General features: G+C 34.0%; 3 protein-coding genes across 9 annotated transcripts; 2 read left to right on the top strand and 1 right to left on the bottom strand.

Annotated features, from left to right (window-relative positions):
• The first annotated feature begins 2,043 nt into the window (after nt 1–2,043).
• Nucleotides 2,044–6,258, top strand: LOC105154203 (sodium-coupled neutral amino acid transporter 7). The gene is made up of 4 exons (XM_011069563.2): nt 2,044–2,385; nt 4,679–5,039; nt 5,104–5,353; nt 5,537–6,258. Exons 1-4 carry the CDS (start codon nt 2,283–2,285, stop codon nt 6,188–6,190), a joined length of 1,368 nt encoding a protein of 455 aa, XP_011067865.1. The 5' UTR covers nt 2,044–2,282; the 3' UTR covers nt 6,191–6,258.
• On the bottom strand, nt 5,449–20,041 carry LOC105154204 (Kip1 ubiquitination-promoting complex subunit 1). 6 transcript variants are annotated; one of them, XM_087408032.1, is made up of 11 exons: nt 19,685–20,041; nt 14,827–15,152; nt 13,049–14,032; nt 10,926–11,062; nt 10,700–10,803; nt 8,652–9,856; nt 8,124–8,452; nt 7,898–8,063; nt 7,664–7,810; nt 6,908–7,195; nt 5,449–5,986 (listed from the first exon to the last, which is right to left on the bottom strand). In XM_087408032.1, exons 1-11 carry the CDS (start codon nt 19,786–19,788, stop codon nt 5,964–5,966), a joined length of 3,813 nt encoding a protein of 1,270 aa, XP_087264158.1. In that variant the 5' UTR covers nt 19,789–20,041; the 3' UTR covers nt 5,449–5,963. The 6 variants fall into 6 exon arrangements, with proteins under 6 accessions (XP_087264158.1, XP_087264157.1, XP_087264162.1 ...); XM_087408031.1 differs by lacking the exon at nt 5,449–5,986 and having other exon boundaries at nt 6,349–7,195; nt 19,685–19,796; nt 19,871–20,041; XM_087408036.1 differs by lacking the exon at nt 5,449–5,986 and having other exon boundaries at nt 6,349–7,195; nt 10,700–10,837; nt 10,909–11,062.
• Nucleotides 20,042–21,189: 1,148 nt separating this feature from the next.
• Nucleotides 21,190–24,654, top strand: LOC105154202 (bolA-like protein 3). 2 transcript variants are annotated; one of them, XM_011069561.2, is made up of 4 exons: nt 21,190–21,459; nt 22,807–22,994; nt 24,010–24,098; nt 24,209–24,654. In XM_011069561.2, the coding sequence occupies exons 2-4, from the start codon at nt 22,814–22,816 to the stop codon at nt 24,272–24,274; spliced, it is 336 nt and encodes a 111-aa protein (XP_011067863.1). In that variant the 5' UTR covers nt 21,190–21,459; nt 22,807–22,813; the 3' UTR covers nt 24,275–24,654. The 2 variants fall into 2 exon arrangements, with proteins under 2 accessions (XP_011067863.1, XP_011067864.1); XM_011069562.2 differs by having other exon boundaries at nt 21,192–21,459; nt 22,868–22,994.
• Nucleotides 24,655–26,809: the final 2,155 nt, after the last annotated feature.

Here is a 26,809-nt window from a genome sequence, read left to right as displayed (position 1 = left end):
CCTAACCTAACCTAACCTAACCTAACCTAACCTAACCTAACCTAACCTAACCTAACCTAACCTAACTCTAACCTAACCTAACCTAACTCTAACCTAACCTAACCTAACCTAACCTAACCTAACCTAACCTAACCTAACCTAACCTAACCTAACCTAACCTAACCTAACCTAACCTAACCTAACCTAACCTAACCTAACCTAACCTAACCTAACCTAACCTAACCTAACCTAACCTAACCTAACCTAACCTAACCTAACCTAACCTAACCTAACCTAACCTAACCTAACCTAACCTAACCTAACCTAACCTAACCTAACCTAACCTAACCTAACCTAACCTAACCTAACCTAACCTAACCTAACCTAACCTAACCTAACCTAACCTAACCTAACCTAACCTAACCTAACCTAACCTAACCTAACCTAACCTAACCTAACCTAACCTAACCTAACCTGACCCCGTGCCAGTCACTTCACCGACCTAACCAAATCCGTAGTTCTCGACCTAACCCATACTTAGGAAAATAGTGGAACTAACCAAAAGTCCCCAATTTTCAAATGGATGTAACCAAAAATCCCCTATTTTCTAGTGGAACTAACCAAAAGTCCCCAATTTTCAAATGGATGTAACCAAAAGTCCCCAATTTTCAAATGGATGTAACCAAAAATCCCCTATTTTCTCGTGGAACTAACCAAAAGTCCCCAATTTTCAAATGGATGTAACCAAAGTTCCCCTAATTTCTAGTGGATGTAACCAAAAGTCCCCTAATTTCTAGTGGATGTAACCAAAAGTCCCCTAATTTCTACTGGATGTAACCAAAAGTCACCTAATTTCTAGTGGATGTAACCAAAAGTCCCCTAATTTCTAGTGGATTTAACCAAAAGTCCCTAATTCTTTCCGATATAACCCAAACTCCCCAAATTTTGATGTCTACAGTTTGGATTTTTTCGTCACTGTCATTCTTTGTCAGTATGTGTGGAACTTAGAAAAAAAAAAAAAAAAAAAAAAAAATTCAATTTTGCCAAAAATTTGTCCAAAATTCATGGATCCAAAATCCATTTCTCGACATTCTGAGTCGTCTGGCATGGTCAAATTTTGATCGATTTTTCTTATTTTTTGAACGGGACTTAGAAAATATTCGCCGGAAACACTGCTTCCAAGAGTACACAGCCTGAACCAAAAGAGATAGCGGAATGGTTCAAACGGCATTCGAAGCGGCTTTTTAAAGCGAACAACATTGTCTCAGACCCGGAAGCTGGTCGACCTTTCGTTCAAAAGAAAATGGCGACTTCCGGAACGGAAATAGATATTCCAAAAATTCCAACTGATGAGCATGGATCATGACTGGTACTTCTGGAATCCGTAATAAAAAAATTTTCGATTTTTCCGTCAAAAACTATCACCCCCCAAAAATTTTTCAAAGGGAAAAAAAAAATCGGTCCAAAATTCATGGGTCCAAAATGCGTTTCTCATCCTCCTGAGTCGTCTGGCATGGTCGAATTTTGATCGATTTTTCTGATTTTTTTCAGTGGTACTTAGAAAAAATTCGACGAAATTCCGGCTTCCAAGAGTACACAGCCTGAACGAAAAGAGATACCGGAATGGTTCAAACGGCATTCGAAGCGGCTTTTTAAACTGACCAACATTGTCTCAGATCCGGAAGCTCTAGGACCTTTCGTTCAAAAGAAAATGGCGACTTCCGGAACGGAAGTAGATATTCCAAAAATTCCAACTGATGAGCATGGATCAGGACTGGTACTTCTGGAATCTCAGTGGAAATTAATCATATTCTCTTTTATTGCAAACTTTGTATTCATAAATCGATTAAATTTCGTGACCTGAAAAAACACTTCCCGTTTCATCCCCTTAATATTCATTGTATGATTAACAATCCCCCCCCTACCTTGTGTCGTTTAATTACTGCATATCTCAAATCTTTAAACCTCAATATCTGACTTTCATGAACATGTCTTTGTTTTAAGGGAGGAGTGAAGAACTTTGTTTCTCTCCTCTCCTCCCAGGCGGCGCCCTCGCCTGGTTACTTGTTTCAGCTACTAGATTTTCCTGGTCGGAATTTCTGCTACTCCGCGGCAAAAGCCAATATCGAACAAGAAGAAGAAGAAAGTGTGTGAGGTTGGTGAAGCGTTCATGGACTTTGCATCCACCAGAAAGCTAGTGGTGGACTGAGGAGTCCTCGAAAAGAGAAAAGAGAAGCATAAAACAAAGCATCATAGATACTTGAGTCAGTCACAATTAAAAAAAAAAAAAAATCGCGTTAAGAATGGATCATCTTGTGAGCGATCTCGAACCACTTTTTCTCGACAATTTGTTTTCGTCAACTGGACCGAGTCTTTCGCACGTGCGTAATAATGAAACCCCAAGAGGTAATGCATTATGATGTTACAACATTGCGATGTTACAACATTAATGAAACGTTATCTTGTAGACTGTTTTCGAGAAAACATCTTATTTTTATTCAACAATAACTGTTATTTACGTAATTGTTTACAAGTACTGCCTCATCTTCGATTTCAATGAAATTAGGCTTCTACGCATTTTTGCGTAAAATGAAAGAAAATATAACAGAAAAATGTGCGGGACTGCTCTGCAAAGGAGATATTAAGCGTTAAAGTTGATTACTATCACTGACGAGATACTATTAAAGACGGTCGGCGTTTATGAAATTGCGTGGCTGTTAATATTTAAGTGATTGAGAGTAAGAAACTTAAGTTTAATTATAATAACTTAAGTATAATACGATACTAATTTCATAATTTATTATTATAGTTTATTCCTATTCCTCTATTATGAAATACCGAGTTTATTTTGGATAAATGCTACAAATCTATGGGCAAAATTAAAAAAAAAAAAATAATAGATCATTTTGAAGGGAATTTAATAAGCTTTAAGATAATGTTATATAAAATTTAATTCAAATTTTATTTTTTTTATAAATTAAAGAAATGTAAAAAGTAAGCAAATCGCAAAGTAAAAAAAAAAAAAAAATGTGCTCCTAATTTGAGATGTCGATAATAAAACTCGAGAAATCGATAAAACGCAAAGTACATCAGTATTGCAATTAAAAAAACTTTATTTAATATTTCTAAAATACAAACAATACAACCAGTGCGCACGCTAAATGAGTATGCGATGCATTGTACCTAGGACTACTCGTCTTCAAGTAGTTGGGACTAAGCATCGCAGAAACAGGCACTCGATGTTTATTCCGATTATCCTTACTTCAGCAACAATTTTTACTATGACATAGGAGTTATTTCATATTAGAAGTATCTTACTGAGTATCTCATATTACGATTTTCCTTACAGTTATGTAATCGATCATCAAATCTTTTATAATTAAGCAATTCAACATATCACGTATTTTTAGTATGATCTTCCTCTATCACCACACGACGATTTGCTTAGTACGATCTTATTCTATCACCACATGAAGAAGTTATTGTCAAATATTTACTTATTAAGTATTGTAATAAACAAAGTTTAAAGGCTCATCTCAATGAAACTTTAAGATATCAAAATTCTAAAATCTTTTTTTACGACTACATGATTTAATAATAAATTTTCCATTTAATAGTTTTTAATTCAAGAGCAATAAATTTATGGTGGAACCAATAGATTTATTAGTTTAGTGGAAATGCCGCTATCTCATATTAGGTGTCTATCTCATAATAGAGGACTTTCCTCTATTCAAATCTTTACTTTAATATGATTTTTTCTGCTCGATGTATAACTCAAGTCATATTTAATGCAGAAATGTACGATGAAAATACGTTATGTTCATTCATCCACAATATTCATTCGTGAACATTCTAACAACAAAAGTATTTTTTCAATTAAATACATGCATAAAATATATAGGATTTACATTTCACATTGTACAGGATTAAAGTATCAAATAAAGAATGATAAATTAGATGTATTATTTGAATTTGTAACAGTAAAACATTATATTACACAATACGAACTGTAGTTTTTAAACGCTTCATAAGATGTATCATCTATCGATTCTCAAACACATTCAATGCCGTTTCGAATCGTCTTATATACACGCACAGCTTTAATTGAAAATGTTAAGTCATGAAAATTGCTATAAAATTAATAATTATCAAAATAATAATAAAATAAATAATACATGAAGAAAACCACTTTTTAAACGTGTATGAAAAATAAATATTAATTCAGTTAATTAATATTACAATTATGAAGAATTATTGTTTTTTTTTTGTTTTCAGTTGTTAATATATACAATGGATTGTTGTTAATACAATACATACGTGCATGAGGCAAACTAGATTATGCTATATAGATTATGCTTATATGTACACATATATTTGACTTTTAATTGACATAATATATTGCACAAGTACAACCTTCGAACAATCAATAATATTATAATACATAATATCAAATAATATTGCTCTAGGAGTCACTCAATCTTCATCTTTTTTCTACTTTTAATTGATTTAGATGAAATTTTCTATATATAAGAAAGTTATATAAATAATTTACAGTTAGAGAATATCTTAAAGATTTATCTGATTTATATTCGAGATATATCAAGATTACAGATTTAAACATACACACAGAATGAGTCAATGATGAAAAAAAAAAAAAATTTGTTGGACATCTGTTATACATTACGTGGTTATACATTAGGTGCTGGCGTCTTGGGAACAATCTTTTTGATCGTGAACGCTACACTGGGAGCTGGATTGTTGAATTTCCCACAAGCCTTCGATAAGGCTGGCGGGGTTGGGACTTGTATCGTGGCTCAATTTGTCTTGCTTGTATTGATCACAGCTACTCTGGTGATACTGGCCAGTTGTAGCAATAGTACAGGCACCGATACAATGCAAGATACATTCGCTGGATTATGTGGATCCAAGTCACTTGCTTTCTGCGGAATCTGCGTAGCTGTTTACAGTTTCGGTTGTTGTTTAACGTTTCTGATAATCGTTGGTGATCAGTTCGATAGAGTGTTTGCCACATATTATGGTCTTGATTATTGTCATACGTGGTAATTATAAAACAAAAGAAATGTAACGTCAGATTATCTTTATTTTAGAAATTTAATTTTTTAGGTATTTATCTAGGCCATTTGTGACAGCTTTATCTTGCAGTATATTTATACTGCCACTGTGTTTTTTTAAAAGACTGGACATTCTAAGTTATGCAAGTTCTATTGGTTGTATAACCATCATTTATGTTGTATGGTTAATTATTTATAAAAGCTTCGGAGAACAGAATAATACTGTATCACCCATAAAAATCTGGCCAAACAATGGATATGAAATTCTACAGATAATACCCATCACTTGCTTCGCTTATCAAGTACGAATTCTTAATCTATGTATTATTCGATTAAATACGAATTTAATATTTTATACATTAAATATTATATTAACAGTATAATCATTATATAATAATAATTTTAATGTAATCTTTATTAAATCTCTCACATAAATTATATTATTTAAATCAATACATATATATACAGGTATGCATATTTTACAGAATCACATGACGGCGATACCGACTTATGCCTGTATGAAGGACCGTAATTTGTGCAAGTTCACTCTGTGTGCCGTCGTCAGCATGCTGATCTGTTACGGCACATACAGCGTCGTCGGTTATTTTGGTTACGCCACGTTCGGTAGTGGCAAAGTCCCAAGCGATATCCTACAAGGCTATACCGATAAGAGTGCCATCGTGACCGTGACGATAATTGCAATCGCGATTAAAAATTTTACAACCTATCCCATCATATTATATTGCGGCCGAGACGCGCTTCTCAGTGTCTTCAATGTGAATTTCGATCGAATTGGCATCCGTGTGATCGTGACGTTGATTTGGTTCATCCTGTCATTAGTCATCGCTATTCTGGTGCCAGACATCTCACCGGTCATCAACTTATTAGGATCGTTGTCCGCGATGTTTATTTTCATCCTACCAGGTATCTGTCTCCTACAAAACGTATTGCTCAGAGATCCAGAATTGTACTTAAATAAGGGTCGCATGCTAGTCGTCTTCGCGGTTTTCCTGATTGCACTTGGGGCCTTTGTGTGTGGCGTCATATTTATGGAGACTCTTCAAGATCTACAGAAGACGCCAGCTAAACCGCCATTAGTCACTGGTTTCAGACAGCTCAGAAAGAGTTTGTGTGTTTGATAGCAACGGTATATTCGAAATACATATTAGACATAATACGATCTATAAAGAAACTTAGATTTTTTTTTTATTAATATCGGTAATAATTCATTAATAGCGTGCCATACTTTCTATAGATCTCATATGTAACACAATTCAAATGAAATTGAGAAAGCTAATTTGCAATCCGGATGTATGCTTTATTTTTAATCAATATTACGATAAAAAGATATAGTTGAGGCGTCGAAAAAGACTGACATATATATATATGTCAGTGTGTGTGTGTGTGTGTGTGTGTGTGTGTGTGTGTGTGTGTGTGTGTGTATATATACACAATTTTATCAGTTTTACAAGTTTTACAGATTAACTCATATATAATTGTGTGAATATAATTCTTTTCTACTTTTGACATCTTCCTTCGTCAAGATATGCTCAATAGTGTATAGGTTTATTATTTTATTTGTAAATAAAAAAAAAACTTTATGATATTTTATATAATCTCCTATTTCTTAATCATATAAACTCTTAATTTATCCCAGTTCTCTCTTTTCTTTTCCTCTCTCTTCCTCTGATAGAAGAATTTTTTTATTACACATTAAAATTATAAGCGAAAACTTTGTCGAAACTCGATGCTCGACGCACATATTGCAAGAATTCAAATCTTTAATATAATGTATCCAAGTTGTGAAACGATCTTATCATTGGATCAAGAAGTTGTTCTCGAAATTGGGAACTCACTAGTAAAATCATGCAAAATGTTTCCGCTTAGATCTTCGACCTTATCTATAATCGTTTTACAAAAGAAACATTCCCTAGTATTAAGCAAATGACGATCTATACAGGTGCGACACGTTTGATGATTGCATGGCCTAAATATAGCGGTAATTGGAAACGCATAACAAATTGTACAAGCGTTGTCATCATCACTTATTAATTTGGTATCGGGTAAAAGTGTGTGACAAGTGTCGAGATATGTTATCATCTGCTTTACTCGATTAATTTCGTCTGCCGTTACATCTTCCTGATCTACAAAAAAAGAATAAAATATTTATAATATATATATATATATATATATATATATATATATATATATATATACAAGTATATATATATATATAAAATTTTTAAAATAGTGTCATTATATACAAAGTGTTCCCTCTAATTTAAATATCTAGAATGGCTTTATTCTAAAATTTACTATCAGTGTTAAAAAGAATTATAGTACACGTAAATAAACTATAGATTTCCAGTTTTCAGACTGCGCTAGCAAGTTAAATTTAAAACACAGCTATAATCTTTATTCTTTCTAATCTGATACGAAAAAATATTAAAGAAAAAAATTGTAACAGTCGTATATAGCTCGTAATATGTAAAACGAATTAAGATAATAAGATCAACAATGAAGTACTTTAAGATGTAATTAGATACGCGCGCACACATGTGTGTGTGTGTACAATCCACATATCATAATTAGATGTAACATAAGATACTTACAGTTTAACAACGAAAATGGTTTTATATTTTTCGTCTTTGTATTTTTCAATTTTGTATCGCTCAAAACAAAACGCAGAGAACTGATCTGAAAGCTTGGTTCTGTTAATAAACTTCGTGTAACTCTGAGTATTTCGATTGTTGATTTTGCTAATAACAAAAGACACAAATTATTGAGGCTCATTTCATAAATATAATTTTCTTTATAATTTATTTGCGACAAAAGTTATAATTTACCTCCGAAATCCTTCATCTCTTTTTCGAGAAGAGCCAACAGAATACCGATAACGGCAGCTAATATAGGAAAGTGATCTACAGATTCTAAATCTGGTATTTCCAATAGCATCACATGTTGAAAACAGTTAGTTTGCGAGCTCATCCTGTTCAATACTTGGCAGAGTAACTGAAATCATGACATGATTATATACTCAAAGAATCAATTATGAATTCTATTCTGACTCACTTGACACAATCTGGCCAATAAGATATCGCTGGAAGGCTGTTTGGGATCGCTGAAAACGTCCCAGGCTACCGTGGAGATCATCTCTAAGACTCGAAGCAACGAGATAGCCAGGTCAAAGCAAGTGGCACAGATCTTCAATTGTCTTGACTCAATAAACACACGCTCCGGCCTGGACGACACATTGTGAATCTCCTGCACCATGCCAATAAACTCGGAGAATGCCCAATTCAATTGATTCAATAGAGAGTTTAAAAATTGTGTAGACGCCTGCGGATTACCCAACAACACATCCCTCACGTGTGCTTGATATATTACCGATGGACACGGTTCTGAAACAATACAGCGAATCCTGAAAATACCGAATTGGAATAAAGTTTAAATTTTATAAAAATCCATATGTCACACATTGTATAACAGTTGCATATAATTTAAATTTGCTACACTTCAATGATTCAGGTTTAATAATAAAATTTGAATATTTTAAGATTTAATAATAAAGTCTAAATATGAAAAAAGAGAACAACTTACTTATGAGCTGATAGACAGATTCCTGTTGCTTCATGCCGATCTTTGAGAGATGCGGGCTTTTCTCGTATCGAAAAGCAAAGCCGTTACCCTGCCAAAATCTAAGCAAGACCCAATTGGATTGCGCCCAGGCTCTATTCTCATACGGTTTCAACAAATTCGTGACAATTTTTATCCTGCTCTTACGCGGTACATTCTCCAATGCTTCCAGCATCAACGGGTTTGACACGAAACCAGCAAGTGCAAGTATCAGCACGTCTTTGGAATTGGCGTGTACTATGCGCGGATCAAGAAAGTGATCGCACAGAAATTCAGCAGCGTTGCACAGTATCGTTCGATAATCCGGAATATTCTCGATCGGAACAGTGGGATGCATGTGGGCGCGCAAACTCACGCTCAGATCGGATAACGTCTCCAGATAGAAATCGGGCACGAAACTGAACATGTTGCCCTGTTGACTGGCTGTTTGCAAAGTCAGTGTGATCACTTTCAGCAACCAGGCCAACTGCGCTTGTTTTTCTTCCGAGTATACGGCGGCCCTGATCCACGCCATGTGTCTTGCTTGTTCCGACAATTTTTTATTAAATATGTCCGTCGTACGGAGCAGTTCTCTTTGTATCGCTTTCGCGTTGGAATTCTTCCCCGGGCTTGTCTCTCCTTTAACGTGTTCGAGCCTTGCCTTGGTGTTGGCGATTGCGTTAATGTAGGCAGACATACTGTCGCGCAGACCAGCTACCTTGGCTAATTGCTTTTTCGCTGCTACATGATAGAATAAGATAATGTCGTCTAATAATTCCATCAACGAAGTCGCCGGATCCACAGGACCGTGACGTATTGGAGTCCTATCTTCTCTAATCCTATCTCTATACGAGAAAAATCCAAATCTCTCCAGTATCATAGAACTACCTACTTGGCTCGTTGATGCCGTCGACGGATTGATATTAATTAAGCGAGGGTAAATGGCTGCAGGTACAGTTACGGGCAAATCGACTATTTGTCTGATGACTGTATCGGTAACAGCGTAAGCGTTGTTTGTTGCTTCATTCGTTGCCGTTGTAGTATGCTGTTGCTGTTCCATTGCAACGATTACCTCATGATGTGAACCTAGGAGGCGTAGCAATTCATTCCTGAATGTCTTGTTTAAGTGGGTTATTACGCCACCAAGTCTGTCGATTCCAGAGTAATCAATCGATGCATCGTAGAACGCCCTGCCCATTCCAATTTATAAGGAAATGCTATTACGTAAATTAAACATCGCTCAATAATATTTGCGAATTATAACAATAATAATATACGAAGCGGATGCTTATATATATTCGGTAAAGAGAAATAAAAAAAGAAAATTGCAGTTCTCGGGTACATACCAGACAAAATACGCAATTAATAAAAACAATAAGAATCGTATTTTAGACCGTACACGTGAGAACACAATTAATACGAACTAGAAATGTCTATACCGGTCGAAGCTAGATGTTTAATGCTTAAATAATTCAATGTGAAATATATGTATAATGTGTGCACACACACACACACACACACACACACACACTCTCTCTCTCTCTCTCACTCACTCTCGCGCGCGCGCGCGCGCATGCACGCACACACCATACATATAGTATATGTATATATATACACACTATATATGTACATACATATATACCATATTTGTAATCACTCGACTGCGCATCGAATTGGTAATCCAGATTTATAAACACAATTTAACTACTGCAATATCACGAATTAAATTAAATTGACAATTTTTAATAATGTGATACTGAATCAGGCATCGTATTAGAAATATGGTAATGTGCTGAAAAACTGTAAATAAATTTATTGCGAAAAATATTACCTCGGTAATTAATAAACATGATGCATCAAACTAGTATTGTAAAGTTCAAGCATTTTAATATTATTGTATATAGATGCACGTATATAAACTTTATGAGAGAAAAATATTAAGCTGATTGAAAGTTTCTACGTTACTAAAGTAGAAAGAGCTGATTCCTTTCGCGGATGTATGTATCTGATAATTCTTGGTTATGTCTTATTACCTGCAAGGTATATAGACAGGACTTGTCCCAATTTCAGCGTCCCATAAAATTCTGAATGCAACCAGAAGACGGTGAAAGCAACATAATGTGATTGGCAGGGGTGTCTGCAGAATTGGTAAAATGCCTGCAGGTTGCTGGCTGAATGCACGATAATTACGCGGACAAGTCGCGCATATAAGTCTCCATATTTACTACATATCTACTACTACGTATGTAGTGTACTTACACGATTGGATATTAGATTTTCTTGAACAAAGCGTTTGAATTTTTTCAAAAAAATAGCCCTTGATGTTGGCCTCTTGGCTGTTCCATCGGTATTATTTAACAAAATGACTAGTAATTTGACTTGTAATGCTTCTATTTCTGCAAAAAATACAAAGTATAATATTATTATTTTGAAGATAAAATATTCATATATGTAAAAATTAAACAATTATATCTTTTCATTTTGCAAATTTGAGATAAAAAAAGATATCTTTATTCTTAATTCTTAAACACTAAGCTTAAGAATTAGGTAAATATTAATTTTAGGTGACACTTCACAGATTTCAATATCCTTTAGTTATATTGTAAGAGAGTGTCCTGAGTAATAAAAATTAAGTGAGGGACAATATTGGTTTAGGAGATATAGTAAATTAAAGTTTTATAATATGTAGAAGATAACATTCGTACAAGAAATATATTACGAATAGTGAAATGTATATATGCCGTATTAATCTCTTAAAAAATGTAAACAATCATCCTTCCCCCCCCCCTGCTTAAAAGCGTACGATTTCCACACAAAAAGTGACTCTCACGCCACATTCCCCCTGTTTAAGATCGCATGACTTTCTGAGATTTACCATATTTCTTTGGAAAATCTGAAGCAGGGGGGAGGAGATAAGGTGAAAGTCGTTTCGCATGAAAGTCGTACGTTCCTAAGCAGGGAGAGAGGATGGAGTTGGAATTGTTTCACCTGGAACTAGGATGTCGTGCGCCCCAGGGGGGAGGAATAGGGTGAAAAAGTCGCGTGAAAAGTCAGATGTGCTATGACTTTATTATGAAACTTTAATTTATTATATATTCTAAATCAATGCCGTTCCTCACTTAATTCTTGTGGGAAACTCACTCAGGATACTCTCCCCTACAACATATAAAGAACAATAAGAATATTATTTTAGATATTTTAGTAAATGTGAGAAATCGATAAACTAGAAGCCTATACCGGTTGAAGCTAATAGATCTTTAATGCTTAAATAATTTAATATGAATGACATACTATATATGTACATGCATATATACTATATTTTTAATTTAATTCGTGATATTATTACAGTAATTTAATTGCAATTATAAGTCTGGAAAACCAATTCGGCGCGCAGTTCGAATGACTACAAATATGCATGTATATAGGGTATGCCAAAAATTTGGATACATCCAAATATCTCATAAACGATGCATTTTAGAAAAAAATGTTTCTTACAAAAGTTGTAAGGCTTAAAAAGACGCATTCAATGATTAGTTATTTGACGAGTAGTTATTTGACCTAGAATGTCAAGGTCAGGTCAAAGTCAACATGAATTTTTTTAATAGAACCCCCTCTTTTTCATTACATATTGTAGCTTATCTCAAGAGCTTTCCAAAACACTATAATTAAGTTCATTTTTATTGCGTACTTTGCGAGTTATAAGACTTGAAAGTTACAGTACCGCCGACATTAGCATTATGCAAGGTACATAAAAATAAATTTTCCATGCAAAAATGAAAATAAGAAAAACAATCTCCAATGACTTTGATCTTGACAAATGTTATTCAGGACACAAGCCTGAACAATATTCAAAAGATTTTAGCTGTCGGTCAGACATCTAATACCGACAGTACTGTAACTTTCAAGCCTGATAATTCGCAAAGTACTTAATGAAAATGAATTTAATTATAGTTTTGGAAAGCTCTCGAGATGAGCTACAAGAATATAATGAAAAAGGGGAGGTTCCATTGAAAAAAATTCATGTTGACCTTGACCTGACCTTAACAATGTCATCCTAGGTTAAATAACTACTATTGTTCAATGCGTTTTTTTAAGGCTTAGAACTTTTATAAGAAACATTTTTTCTAAAATGCATCGTTTGTGAAATATTTGTATGTATCTAGACTTTTGGCCCACCCTGTATACAGTATATGTATGATTCACATTGAATTATTTAAGTATTAACGATCTAGCTTCGATCGGTATAAATATCTGAAGGACATTGAAATCAGTGAAGTAAGACACCTAAAATTAATATTTACCAAGAATTATTCTATAAATAGAATTCACAATTGTGAAAAAAATTTTAAAAGTTATTACAAGAGCCAAGCATTTAATCGCACCGGATATAGCAGCTTTGATGCGCTCACAGGCATACAGATAACTGGTCTTGTTTGTCTCAATCGACGAATCCAAGGGATTTGTCTCCCACCAGACTTTCTCCACTACATTCGTCAGTCCACCTTCATCAAGCGGTTTTACGTGTACAAAATTGGCAAAACGTACGCGATCGAACAACAAGTATTGTAGAAAATATTGCCGTGTGACAGTGTGCTGACAGATCTTAGTCAGCAGTATTAAGCTCTTGCACTGATCCGGATATTCGAGTAGCAAAGAAACATGCCGAAAAGCGGACAGTAAGTGGAGCACTGTGCTTTCTAAGCACATTTTAATTTCGTGCTCCTCCAGAAATGTCCACAGCAAATCCAGACAAACAATCGATCGCGTGCTGTGAATATTTGAGTAAGAAGATTTTGTCGCAGAATCATCGGTGGTCAGATTGCAGAGCATTTGTATGAACGGCACGAAAACTGTCTCAGTGACATAAGGAATGGTGAGCAACGGGCCAATATGTTTTAGTATGGATCTTGCTAGGCACATGAGAAACGCATGGGCACTCATAGTCTTATCATCCAATAGAATATTCTGTTTGTCAACATTCTTAGAATATTCCAGTAGTTCAATAACTTGCGAGAGCCACTGAAAAAGAAGCATAGCTTGCCGAACTTGCTTCATCGGCGGTGCTTGCAGAGATTTGTAATCCTCAATTGGATATCTAAATGGTATGGAGCCAAAATTGGCTGTTAGATTCTCAGTGAAAGCCAGGCTAACAGTAGGAAAGTATGCGATTCCAGCGCCCATTGGTATATTCTCGAACGCTCTGCCCAGACTCCTGCCATTCCTGTAGAAATCTATTGTTCCATCATCCATGTCCAGCGCGCAACCGATAATGTCTCCTGTTAACCAGGCTTCGCCATACTTATGCGTACTCACGTTCCATTTCCGCATACGATTTCCATCATAAGCGTATGAGTTTGGGGTGTCTCCTGAAGCAGAAATAGTACACTCTTAGTTATTAATAAATTTAAACTAAAATAATTTACAAAAATAAATAAAAATAAATTTTTACAATACTATTAGAAACTGTATAACTATGACCACAAGCGATTTTGTTAAAAACAAGAGAGAAAAATAAACATATTTTTCTGTGTACTTGTACTATCTCACTTTAACCTATATCTACAACTTTATTAAGATTATAAAGATAGTATAAATTAGGATGAGTGCGTGCGTGTACATATATAGAAAAAAAAAAATATATATATATATATATATATACCTTTCCGCTTCGTAATATTTTGACAAAATTGCTCATAGCTCTGTTAAGTCGATTCTACATTAGTTGCAAGCCAATATAAAGCATTGATTTCAAAATGCAAGTTTCAGATTGGCTGTCGCAACAAACTTGCGATCAGCTTGCAATTAATGTAGAACCGGCTTTATAGAATGGAATTCATAATCCGTTCTTATTTTAAAACCGTCTTAAATAATGTCTTAAGATGTCTGTTAACGCAGCTCTCTGATTGGTTCGTGACATCTTAAAGGCCATTCTACATTGGCCGTAGAGCCAGAAGCATCGTAAACATCATGCGACTTCAAAATTGAAGCATCGGATTGGCTGAAGCAACAAACTTGTGACTTGCGATACGACCAATGTAGAATAGCCTTTAAAAATATAAGATTAGACTATGAATACCGGCCATAGAGTCTGTAGATACTAGTAAGAAGATTTATTGGAAATTATTGCAAAAATATAGCAAGCATTGCTGCTTCAACGCACCAACTCCATATTGTTGATTAAATTTACATTGAGCAGTGCCCCATCCAACTTGCATCACTCCTTTGGATCCAAGTTGTACCTCATACATCCATTTTCCCTTGAACACTCCTGTATTGGCTCGTATTGTGCTGAAGCTACTTTGCGAATTGACACTCAATCTGTCAGGGGAGATAATGCAGAGACCATGTTGTATGGATATGTCGAATTTAACGAAAGGAGGACCTATACGCCCTTCTCTATTGTCCTCGGAATTCCACATATCAATATATAGATTCAAGAGGGATTTTCTGATATGTTCGTTTACCCAATTCAAATTCTGAAATGATCTAAAACAAAATATGACTTAGCAATTGTAATAATTAATAGAGAATGTCATATTAGTAGTAAAATTTAAAAGGGACAAAATATAAAAATATAACACATTTAAGTATATTACGTCTTATTTCATTTTCGTACATATCTAAGTTTTTTCAGCCGCTTTTTTCAGTACTGTCAAGTACTTTTTTGCGACATAATAAAGTAAAATGAAATAAGAATAAAAAATTGTAAAGCTAAGGTATTTAAAGCAGACACGTACATGAACTTTTAGATCTTATTTACAATAAGGTTTTCTGCAGCTTCAATCTTACTTCTTTTTTTATTCTTGTAAATTCGGATCTACAATAGATGTTTTAAGCTGTAAGAAAGTGACCAATTACAGTCGAATGCAAGGAGAATAATCGATTGCGATTTGCGATTCCATTTCTTATGACTTAAGACTTAAAAATCTATTGTAGATCTCCAGACTTAAAAAAAATCTGTTACATTGATGGCATAGAGGGTATACAAATTCTGTTTTATAAACATAAATTATCTGCTTTATAAAAACAGATTCTCTATTTAAAAAATACAAATTATATAGGAAATAATTTGTGTTTTTAAAGCAGAAAATTGTGTAATTGAAGCAGAAAATACTTCTAATCTCATTTGCATGTTCTCATATCCTTCTATAGTACTCTATCTATATCATCGATATGACAGATTTCCCAATCTGAATAGTCCTTAACTTTGGCAACAGCATTTTGTTATAGAGCGCTGATTGGTAAAAAGTCTGTTGTTGAGGTAAAATTTATCTCCATTACCCGTTTTTTACCAATCAGCGTTCGGTATCAAGGCGCTGTCTGTATGAGGATCCGGGTTAATACCTCGATCCACGGGACAGAGCGACTTTTTTGCCAGATTCGTTTATTTTGTACAAAAATGTGCCGAATTAACCTAATTTTATCAATGTCAAAGGTGAAGAGGCTAACTTAATAATTATCCTAATCTAGTCGTCAACTTTAAAGTTCTACATTAGTTGCAAACTGATCGCAAGTTTATTGCAATAGCTAATATGAAGCATTGATTTCAAAATGCAAGCTTCAGATTGGCTGTCGCAACAAATTGCAATCGGCTTGCAACTAATGTAGAATTGGCTTAACGCTTAATATCTCGGTTCGCGAGGCAAAGTGACGCTTATTTCTAAGTTCGGACTTGACCGGATCCTCATACACAGAGCGCTAATTGATGAAAAGTCGATTGTGGGGGTAAAATTTACCTCTATGATCTGTTTTTCACCAGCATTTGATGTCAAAGCGCTGTTGCTCGTATGAGGATCCAGACTAATAGATTCTTTCGTTTTATGCAAATAGGTGTCGAATAAACCTAATTTTATTTGTGAGATGCTGTAGCTAAACTGTGTAATTACCCTCATATATACGATTTTAAAAGCGACTTTTACCAAGATTCAGTTAACTTGATCAGTCTAGTAACTTTGCGGGATTCCAATTGAAGCTGAAAAAATGCGAACTGAAAAGTTAATATATTTACATTTACATTCATAATTTCGAAAAACTTTTAGAGGTGGCTTAAAAATACAAAATATAAATAAGTAATATACAGCCAACGCAAGATGTCTTAAGCGAAAGTCATATATTTAAGAATTTTTAATATGGTAAAGTAGTTTCGATCAAGTTTTGACCATCATCATTACAATAAAAATATAAAACGATGTGTCACAAACATTAAAAAGAATATTAACAATTATTCGTTAGTCCAGACTTGACGATAACAATTTTACATAAAATTTTACAATTTTATGAAGTGAAATTTTATTACGATATAAATTTCTTGTTACTTGAAACTTTGTGAGACTTCGTGTGAAAAATACGGAATTTCCAGATTCTAGTTAGATTTAAAAGAGAATAAAATTTTAATATATAACTTTTTTATATAATTGTCAATAATAAGAATCGGTTTAGATTTATAATCGAATTAGCTTACCACGTATTTTGTGACAAAAGTTCTCGCAAGTATAATTCGGAGTTTTAAATGTAAATTAACAACTATAGTCTTGGAAAACTTTTTAGTAAAAATTATTCTTGACAGAATGTGATAGCTGTATCTTGCAACAGTTCTTATACATTACATAGGGAAAGGAGAGGGAAAAAAAATAAAGGAGAATAGTTTATTGATGAGTAGAAAAGCTTTTTTCGATAATTAGATAGATTCAGGAAAGCGTTCTATATCGCTCTGTTTATTCAAACACATTTTTTATCTTTTGATATGTATCATCTCGGAGATCATTCTTTTATCATATGATTGTTCAGAATCTAAAATTTTTATGTTCTTCCACTCAATCCTATAATCGTGATCCAATCTGTGATATGAGATAACAGACATAGCATCACTTGGTTTTTTATGTCATTATTGTGTTCTTTTAAACGAGTCTTTAATTTTCTTTTTTATATAATTATCTATCCTACATGTGAAGAGTTGCAGTCGAGACAATTTTTATTTTTATACATTTGAGTGATCTTCTTTTTTAATTTTATCTTTGCCTGTTTTTAATAAAAGTATTTAAACAATTCATATTTCGTGGGCAATTTTGAAATCAAATTTTTGTGTAATAGTTTTGAATTTTTCTTATTATATTTTATTAAAATAAGGAAGAATGAAATATTTTTGTGTGGAATCCGAGCTGACATTATCTTTATGATCTTTGACATTATCAAAATTATTTTTGAAAGACAAAGCTTTTATCCTGTTATTGATCATATTGAAAATAGGAATTCCAAGTGGGGAGGGGGGGGGGGGAGTATCCATTATCTTGAAATATATTGATTAAAGAAACAATATCTTTTTTATAAAATTATGGATGGGCAAGGAATAGAATTCTGTCTAACTGTCCGATTACTATACCTTTTTAGGTTCTGTAGGATGATTTGAATTGAAATTCAAATATCTATCAGAATTAATAGCTTTTTGTCAAAGACAATTCCTCTATTAACAGTCTTACATCAAGAAAATTTATTCTTCTATTATCGTATATTATCGTATATTCAACCATAAATTTAATTCTTTCATGGTATGAATTAAAGGAGCAAAGAATTGTATCAATTAGATCTTTTGGAGCTGCCAAAATAATGTCGTCAACATTATAGCAATAATAGAATGAAATATAGGCGGTATTCATAGTCCGTTCTTATTTCAAGACTGTCTTAAGTAAAGTCTTAAGACGCTAATACAGCCCTCTGAGTGGTTCTTAAGATTGTCCTTAAGACGATCTTGAATATAAGATATGACTATGAATACTGCCCTATGTGTGAGATGGTTAGAGTCTAAAAAATGTCGATTTCCAAGTCTTGTATTACAACGTCAACTAAAATTGGAGAGAAAGGAGATCCCATGGGCAGATCAAAAACTTTGAAAATTTCGTCATTAAATTTGAAAAATGTAGAATTTAGAATAATTGAGATTACTATTTGAAATTCGCTGATCATGTTATACGCACTAAAATTTCGTTTCATAAACGAATGTAAATTTATCATCTTCAATTCTGAATTTAAAATATATAGTCAATTCGTTTTATAAGCGAATATAAAATTATCATCGTCAATTCTGGACTAGCGAATAATTGTTAATATTCTTTTTAATGTTTGTAACATTGTTTTATATTTTATTGTACTGATATGGTCAAGACTTGACCGAAACGTCTACTTTATCATATTAAAAATTCTTAAATATGACTTTTACTTAAGACATCTTGCATTGTGGTTGTATGCTCCTTATTATTTATATTTAAAATTTCTCTCTTTGCATTTTTTTCTCCGACATCTGTTTCAATTGAAATCCTGCAAAGTTATCCAGAGCTTGGTAAAAGTCGTCCTAAATATGGAGAACAATGCTCCATTTGTGAAACTATAAGCTAAATGCTAGTGAGTCTCTATTTAAGGGACAATATTTTCAGATATGATCGATATTACTATCCTGAATAAGGTATCAATTATGAAACTTTATCCCCAAAATAGAAAATGAAAAGTGAAAATTTTAACCATTGAAGTTAATGGAGAAATTTTTCACTTTTCACTTTTAATCCTAGAAAAAAATTTCATGATTGATACCCAAATCAAGTGTGGTTGACAAAATAAGGGCTTAAAGCCTGGTCAGAAAAAATGAACTTTATAGAAGGAACACTATTCCTAACTTCTACACAAAGTGTATTCTCTGCTCGAGAGGGATAAATATGTATCTTTCTTCTTCTTCTTTCCTCTTGAAGAGAAAAGGAAGAAAGATAAACTGATGCAAAAGTTCAGCTAAAAAGAATAGGCTTATTAAATACTATGACCTTTCATAGTGAGTTAGAAAACCAAACAGGATCTAAGCAGAACAACAAGTCATTATGATATTAAAATAATGTCAAAATGATTTCAAAATGATCATTAAAAGTCACTTTTCAATCATTTCTTCATTCATTTTAATGTCATTTTGACTTGTTGTTCTGCTTGGGGAGACTTAACAAGAATTCAGCTTCTGCTCAGACTAGAAACTTAATCCTCACCTAGACTGTCCGAGATGATCGTCTTTAGATCTACCGGCGGCGGTACGCTCGACGCTGAGAGGGTTCGCTCCGAAGATCCTATACAGAACTTTGTCCATGTCCATCACCGCTACTGGGAATTTACATTCAATGAGCAAGATGTTAAATAGGTTAAATCGTACAGCGATACGACATCGCCGATCTTACACGAGCGATTCCGCGCCTTGATCTCACGCTATCCTTCCGACCGCAGAACCGCTACGTCTCATTAGCGAGTCGCGTCGCGTGTCGATAGACAGCATCGACAGCGACAAACGGCGATAGAATAATCGATAGACAACGGCCCTTGCGAGTAGCGAAGAGAGTCGGGAGTTTCGATTTATGCAAATATGAACACGTCCGTCAAAGCGTTAACATCGCTATGTCTAAAATCCCTATACTACAGAATGTTTGGAGGGTCAATCACGTAATTTCACCTGAAACTTTTCAAGTTTCATCTTTACTTTTCACTTTTCATTTTTCGAGAGCGGTTCAATTGCTCAATGTAGAAATTATCCACTGCCAATCACAGTGACTTCTGCGTAGGGAGTTTTGGGTTATTTTTTTTTTAGCGCTGTGATTAGCTTGTGAGCAATTGTATCGTGGCCAATTGCCATACACTCCTAAGGTGCTTTCCATTTGATGACACAATTCGACACAAGTATTGTTTTATTTTTGTCACTCTCTGTTAAGAAGAATAGAATGACGTTTGTGTCGATTTGTGTCGGCTTGTGTCATCAAATGGAAAGCACCCCTATTTTTCAGGGGGCTATTTCATTTTTGCGTTTTTGTCGTATGACAAATGTATACAGAACAGGATATCAATCATGAAATTTTATCCCTAGGACGGAAAATAAAAGATGAAAACTTTAACCATTGAAGTTATGGAGAAATTTTTCATTTTTTACTTTTCATCCTAAAAAAAAAGTTTCATGATTCTCAGAAAGATCCTTGGATCTCTCTATGGCTGTGGTCAAAGTCTCGCTACAAATGCTTTGAAGCATTTAATTAGAAGAAAGAATTTTACAAACTGACCAGTTAAAAAACGCTTCAAAGCGTTTGCAGCATCACGTTGATCTATCCTATGAATATATTTATATGGCATGCTTAATCGGGTTTAATAACATCCATAGTTATGAAACTGGCCAATCATAGTCGTTTTATTCTTCCAACGAACAGCAATTTCATAACTACGGATGTTATTAAACCCGATTAGCGTGTAAATGTAGTCTATTCCATAGCCAATTACAGGCTTGAAAAATTTGTCATATGACAAAAACGCAAATAAAGTATCACCCTCACTCATCGAAATTATGCTTATATATGTATATTGGGATTATCTAAAAAGTATCCGCGGTACTTTGTCACTAGATATATGCCCATCAACACCATGTAGTGATAAAAAACCGCGGATACTTTTTAGATGATCCAATATATACAGATGGAATATTTTGATTGGTTAATTCATGACGACGCGACGCGTGATGCTCTCAATGGAAATATCCTTAATACTTTAATCTGCAGTCGGTGACTCTAGCTGCCTAGCATCGCTTAACGTCCCTGACTCCCCAATATACAATATATTTATCGGTCATTATTGGTATTTACCATTAATTTTCACGACCATTCTCGATAGGATACAGATCTGAAGAGGATAATTGAGTTTTGAAGAAAAATAAGAGGCGCGACGAGAAACGTCCACGACTCGTCTGATTATGTTTCGACGTATGTTTACATCAACTTCGCGCAGTGTATCGGTAAGCCCACGTGGTGTTTCGTCTGCGTATTTTGGATCAGTCTTTTTTTTATAGGTTATTTTACACACAGTGGACAATTAATTTAATGGCAGGTGATGACAAGATTGTTCTGAGCAATTTCTGGCTATATAATTTATTAGATTCTTATTTAATTATTTTGAGAAACTATGTGTGTGACGTTTATCGTTTTCTTGTATTGTGAGAAAAAAGTGTCGTGCTAAATTTGCGAAGTTAGCACGCCATATTTTTATATTTGGTTTTTTAATGTAAAAAGTAAAAACTTTTTTTATTTTTTTGCAAAGAATATAGAACTATGAAAAATGCTACTGGAATTGTCATTACTTTGATAACTATACAGTTTAGCACAATCATCCAAAAAAATTAATAAAATTAGGCTTGTTTGATGCGTTTTTGCATGAAATGAAATAATTTGGCAAAAAAAAGCGTCACTCTACCCTGTGATCCGAAATATTAAACGTTAAAGTTGGTAACTATTGAGATTTAAGAAATCTGTCAGAGATAAAATGAAAGTAATTCTTCAGAAGAACTACCTTCATTTTGGATGAAATTAGGTTCATTCGACATGTTTTTGTATAAAATGAAAGAATCTGGCAAAAAAAAGTCCAGGACTGCTCTGCGAAGCGAGATATTGAGCGTTGAAGTTGACTAAAGTGTTATGTTATAAAGTGCTATGTATCGCGATCATTAATCTGTCATGTAGACAGTGGAGTGTATAGACTAGTGCTTATTGATTTCGGGTGACTATGCAATTCGGAACCAAAAACAAAAATAACATCCTACTCGCTTAGGGCTTAACGGCCTAGAAGTTGCAGTCTAGACAGTAAAAAAGATTGTTTTTACACTCCACTGTTTTCATGGGTTTAAAAATATTCCAAGCGGATACTGTCTAGGCTGCAACTTCTAGGTGATTAGGCCCCAAACAGGATATGTTATTTAGTTTTTGTTCGGAATCGCGTAGTCAAACTTTTGTCTGAAAGATTTTTTTGAAAAAATATTTCCTTTTCGAGATATTTGCATCGGTTTAATCCGATAGATCGATGATCTATCCTGAATATATAATATGTATTACTACATATACAAACACGCTGTTTTGTTTTTTTGTGTATATAATAAATCTTAATTTAAATATTAAATATAATCTCTAAGTTAATAAATTTACAAATAGTATTTTTATAAATAAAAGAAAAATATATTCATTATAATCTTCACCTACATCTTTCTACACTTTTTGTAAATAAGAAAGATAAGTAAGCTTGTTGGAATTTAATAAAATTCATTTCTTTGCTCAAATTTAATCTCTCTTGAGCAATATTTTGCATGCTATAGATAAACGATGAGACTAACAAGAACTGCAATGAGAAAGATGAATGAAACCAAACTGTTGCAGCTGCTATCTCGGTTGTGGAATGGGTCCAATGGTGTACTTGCGGGTAAACATGCCGAAGAGAAAATGATATCCATCCTGAGGAACAGGTTTCCGCAAGCTCAATTGATTGAAGTTACCGATGTATCAGGTATGAACTTTACGCCTTATTATACCGGAAAATCCCGATGTGTCTTAAAAGGCTGCCGCACACAAAATTCCGCAAAAGGTCGTAAGACTTAAGTCGATGAGTCAATATCGGGATATTGCTTTAGATCTACGTAATCTGACGGAAATATAAATAGACGGAAATATAAACTAAAGGGAGCGTTTATATTGGTATACCATAATCGTATGCCGTATGCCATAATCTGTAAAAATTACCAATCACCTTCTCTTCTTACTGTCGAATGAGAGGGGAATACTTGACTGTGATTAGTCAATTTTTACAGATTACAGCATATGACGTACGATTACGGCCAATATAAACGCTACCTTATCCATAAAACAAACTTCAACTGATTAGTTGCTGCTTAAGACGCAAGCAGTATTGAAATCAACATATTGGATCGGTTATTGCTTACATTATAGTTTTACGGATTCTACTGTGATTGGTCAATTCGTTTATTGCTTACGTTTTACTGCTTAAGACTTCTGACTACTCAGCCAAGAACTCTGCGTTGATGGCGACACAGAATCAGACGGCGATCTGGCGAAATCGGTAGCTATACATTTAAGCACGAGCCCATGTCCAAAATGTGACTTGTCTCATACTTATCAAAACGTAACTATCGATGAAAACTAAAGTTATCTTGGAATTTTATAAAAGCGTATATTTTATTCTTTTTAACAGCCGTGGGACCATGTTTCTGTCCGAATATAGGCTCATTTTACGTGTCTTTTACGACCATTTACTGACTATGGGAGGAAAAGACAGTTTTCATCGATTTTTACAAGTGTTTTAAAGTGATCTCATCATTTCGTTTCATCCACATTGTCTTTATTTAAAAATGGCACGCAACATAAATTAACGTGTCATTCCTCGCTTCTGACGTCACGATTCCATGATCGCCGCGACTAGTCAGGAACCTTAAGTTTTTTTTTATACCATGGCTCTTAAAAAATATACTTAGCGATACATTGATATAATAGCAATTTTACTTTAGGAGGATGCGGTGCTATGTTTGACATAAATGTCGTTGCCTCAGAATTCAAAGGACTAAATACTGTAAAGCAACATCAAATTATTAATAAGGTAAAACGCAGTGTCCTTTGAATTTTTTTAAACCGAAGAATATATGAAAATGAAGGTAGTTGTATTATTTTAGGGAGTGTATGTAGTATAACTAATCTATTTTATTGCAGGTTCTTAAGGAAGAAATCAAAGATATGCATGGCCTCCGAATACGTACGAGTATCCCACAAACATAAATTTTATTTTTGGACTGTTGTTAAATTAATTTTACAGAAGGAATAACTAAAGGAATAATATCGATTTTAATGAATCTAATAATGGGCGTCTTAATATTTATATTTCAAGAGTTTTTAAAAGTTTATTCAAAATCACCAAAATTTTTTAATTTTGGATAATTAAAAATAATTCTACATTTTCGTCACATATTCGAGACAATTTGTTGTATGATCAGTCCATTATTAGTTCAAATCTTCATCAATATCTGAAGTTCTTGTATAAAATATAGATAATGTTATATATATTTTATAGGATGTAAATTATATGAACAAATGTAAAACAAATTTTAGAAAAAGAATAAGTGAGATAAAAGTGGAAATTTTATTAATGAAAAAAATAATTTATATTCATTGTGCAGAAAGTCAATTTGGCGAAAATTATTACTATTGTATCGGCGTCTACCCATTTTCGATCACGCCCAATTACGAACGAAAGCTTATCGCTTCTCGCTTAATTCTTATGTTATTCCGTTTTTTTGTCTTGCATGCGCTCGTCCAATTGTTTTGTGTCACAAAGAGATTGTGCGCGCGCGCGCGCGCGCGCGTGTGTGTGTCGCTTATGCATTTTAGCTGGCTCCCCTACTTTATATATATATATATATATATATATATATAGAGTAGGGGAGCCAGCTAAAAATGCAATACACTAAACATGGCGGCTTCCAAGCGAGTCCGCTCCAGTCTTCCTTGATTCTCTCTAATCATCTCGTATTCTGTTTCTTTCTCTTCGCTTATGCATTTTTAGCTGGCTTCCCTACTCGATATATGTATATATATATATATATATATAGAAAGAGAGAGAGAGAGAGAGAAAAAGAGAGTTCAAATCGCAAAACGCACATATAACCTAAAAATAGAGTACGTTATTCTTTGGCATGCTCTGACAGTAACAGGAAAACGTAAATTGTTATTAAAACTGTTCCATTCTTCATGTAAAATTAATATAACCTATCATGCAAATTGCGAGAACGGTGTCATGGAATGAAAGTGACATCTCGATCGAACTAATTCAGATGATCACTTTTGACCACGCTTTTTGATGGCCTCGTCCATGTAAGTTCGGTCTCCTATTCTCTATACTCATGAGAAGAATGTACTCCATTGATTCCGTTAGCAGAATGAGCTCTGTCTTCCGTTAATGGAGACTACTGTGTCAGCTGTGTTGCACAGCCTGTGTAATCAGCTGCAGTCACAATATGGCTGCTTCACTTAGGAAGGGATACCCAATTAAAATACATATCAGACTGCCAATCAGAGGATCGATTCTGTGTCTTGAAATGAGGTGAAAATGATAAAAGTGAGCGAATTTACTAGAATACTGATTATTTCATTGGTCAACACTTAGTAAATTTGCTCGCTTTTGTAATTTTCATCTTGTTTGATACAGAATCGACGCCCGGGAACTCGGACATCAATATCGGATTTCTTTATATAGGACTCTAGAGATCAAAGAGTGATAGGAGGGAATATATTAATAATGGAAGTAGCTAAATCCACAGATAAATGTACATCATGGCAGCCATCTTAAGCGTCCACTTTTTATGCTAATTTATTGGGTCATCTAAAAAGTATCCGCGGTTTTTAGATGATCCAATATATAGTCACTTTCGTCCGCTTACTTAGAATCAAACATTCCCTTCTGTTTCTCTTTACTCTTTGCTAGAGATAGCCTCAGTATCTTTGTTTAATCGCATATACGCTGTTGATTTTCACTGTTGAATGGAGAGATTTCAGTTGCTACTAGCAGTCCATGTTATATAAGGTATGATCAATACGATGTTGCAAACGCTTTGAAGGGTTTTTTAATTGGTCAATTTATAAAATTCTTCTAATTGGTCCAAATCAAACGTTTCAAAGCATTTGTAGTGAGACTTTGATCACAGCCATAGTCAAAGTCTCTATCATGAGAGTATCGATCATGTCATTTTTTTCTCTAGATCATGTAACTTTTTCTGTTTTTCTATTGAAAAATCATCGTACACTACCGCCAATACATCTGTTTTCGGTTTGGATACTACATGGTCACATACATTTTCTGACCCTGTCGATAAAATCATAACTACCGCACGAGCTAATACTACTAGCTAATACTACTGTTTTTTGTTCCTATACTAGACTGTTCTAGAACTCTCTTTCTCGCTTTAAACAAATATCAAACTGTAGCGGATTGCTATATATAATGAATTAAGGTATTGGAGGAAACTCAGATTTGTAAAATAACAAAATAATAAAAATGTTCGTTTATTCAATAGTACATACAATTTTCTATCACGACAGTGTAACTCGACTTGACTCGTGTATTACCATTAAGAGAGCAAAAAAAGAATAGGTATCTAGATGGATAATTCAGCATGGTGTTTTGTGTGAGCGCGCCATCTAGTCACGGAGTGTGTGAGTCTAAGCGAGTATGAAAGCATGGTTGAAGTGTAACTGAAAGAGTGAGTGAGTGAGTGAGTGTGTGTGTGCGTTAAGTGGAACGTGCTTCACAAAACATAT

This window comes from Acromyrmex echinatior, chromosome 7 (assembly GCF_024713525.1).
Source record: "Acromyrmex echinatior isolate Ae372 chromosome 7, ASM2471352v2, whole genome shotgun sequence".
Taxonomy (NCBI): domain Eukaryota; kingdom Metazoa; phylum Arthropoda; class Insecta; order Hymenoptera; family Formicidae; genus Acromyrmex; species Acromyrmex echinatior.
Note: the sequence above shows the minus strand (reverse complement) of the source record. Positions and strands in the feature narration are given on the sequence as shown.

Coding starts and splice junctions, on each gene's coding strand:
- LOC105154203 (XM_011069563.2), top strand. CDS start 2,283: ATGGATCATCTTGTGAGCGATCTCGAACCACTTTTTCTCGACAATTTG. Junction 5,040..5,103: donor CTTGATTATTGTCATACGTG/GTAATTATAAAA, acceptor TTAATTTTTTAG/GTATTTATCTAGGCCATTTG. Junction 5,354..5,536: donor TCACTTGCTTCGCTTATCAA/GTACGAATTCTT, acceptor CATATTTTACAG/AATCACATGACGGCGATACC.
- LOC105154204 (XM_087408036.1), bottom strand. CDS start 19,788: ATGGACATGGACAAAGTTCTGTATAGGATCTTCGGAGCGAACCCTCTC. Junction 15,153..19,684: donor GATCATCTCGGACAGTCTAG/GTGAGGATTAAG, acceptor ATTTTGTTTTAG/ATCATTTCAGAATTTGAATT. Junction 7,196..7,663: donor ACCATTTTCGTTGTTAAACT/GTAAGTATCTTA, acceptor CTTTTTTTGTAG/ATCAGGAAGATGTAACGGCA.
- LOC105154202 (XM_011069561.2), top strand. CDS start 22,814: ATGAGACTAACAAGAACTGCAATGAGAAAGATGAATGAAACCAAACTG. Junction 22,995..24,009: donor TGAAGTTACCGATGTATCAG/GTATGAACTTTA, acceptor ATTTTACTTTAG/GAGGATGCGGTGCTATGTTT. Junction 24,099..24,208: donor AACATCAAATTATTAATAAG/GTAAAACGCAGT, acceptor ATTTTATTGCAG/GTTCTTAAGGAAGAAATCAA.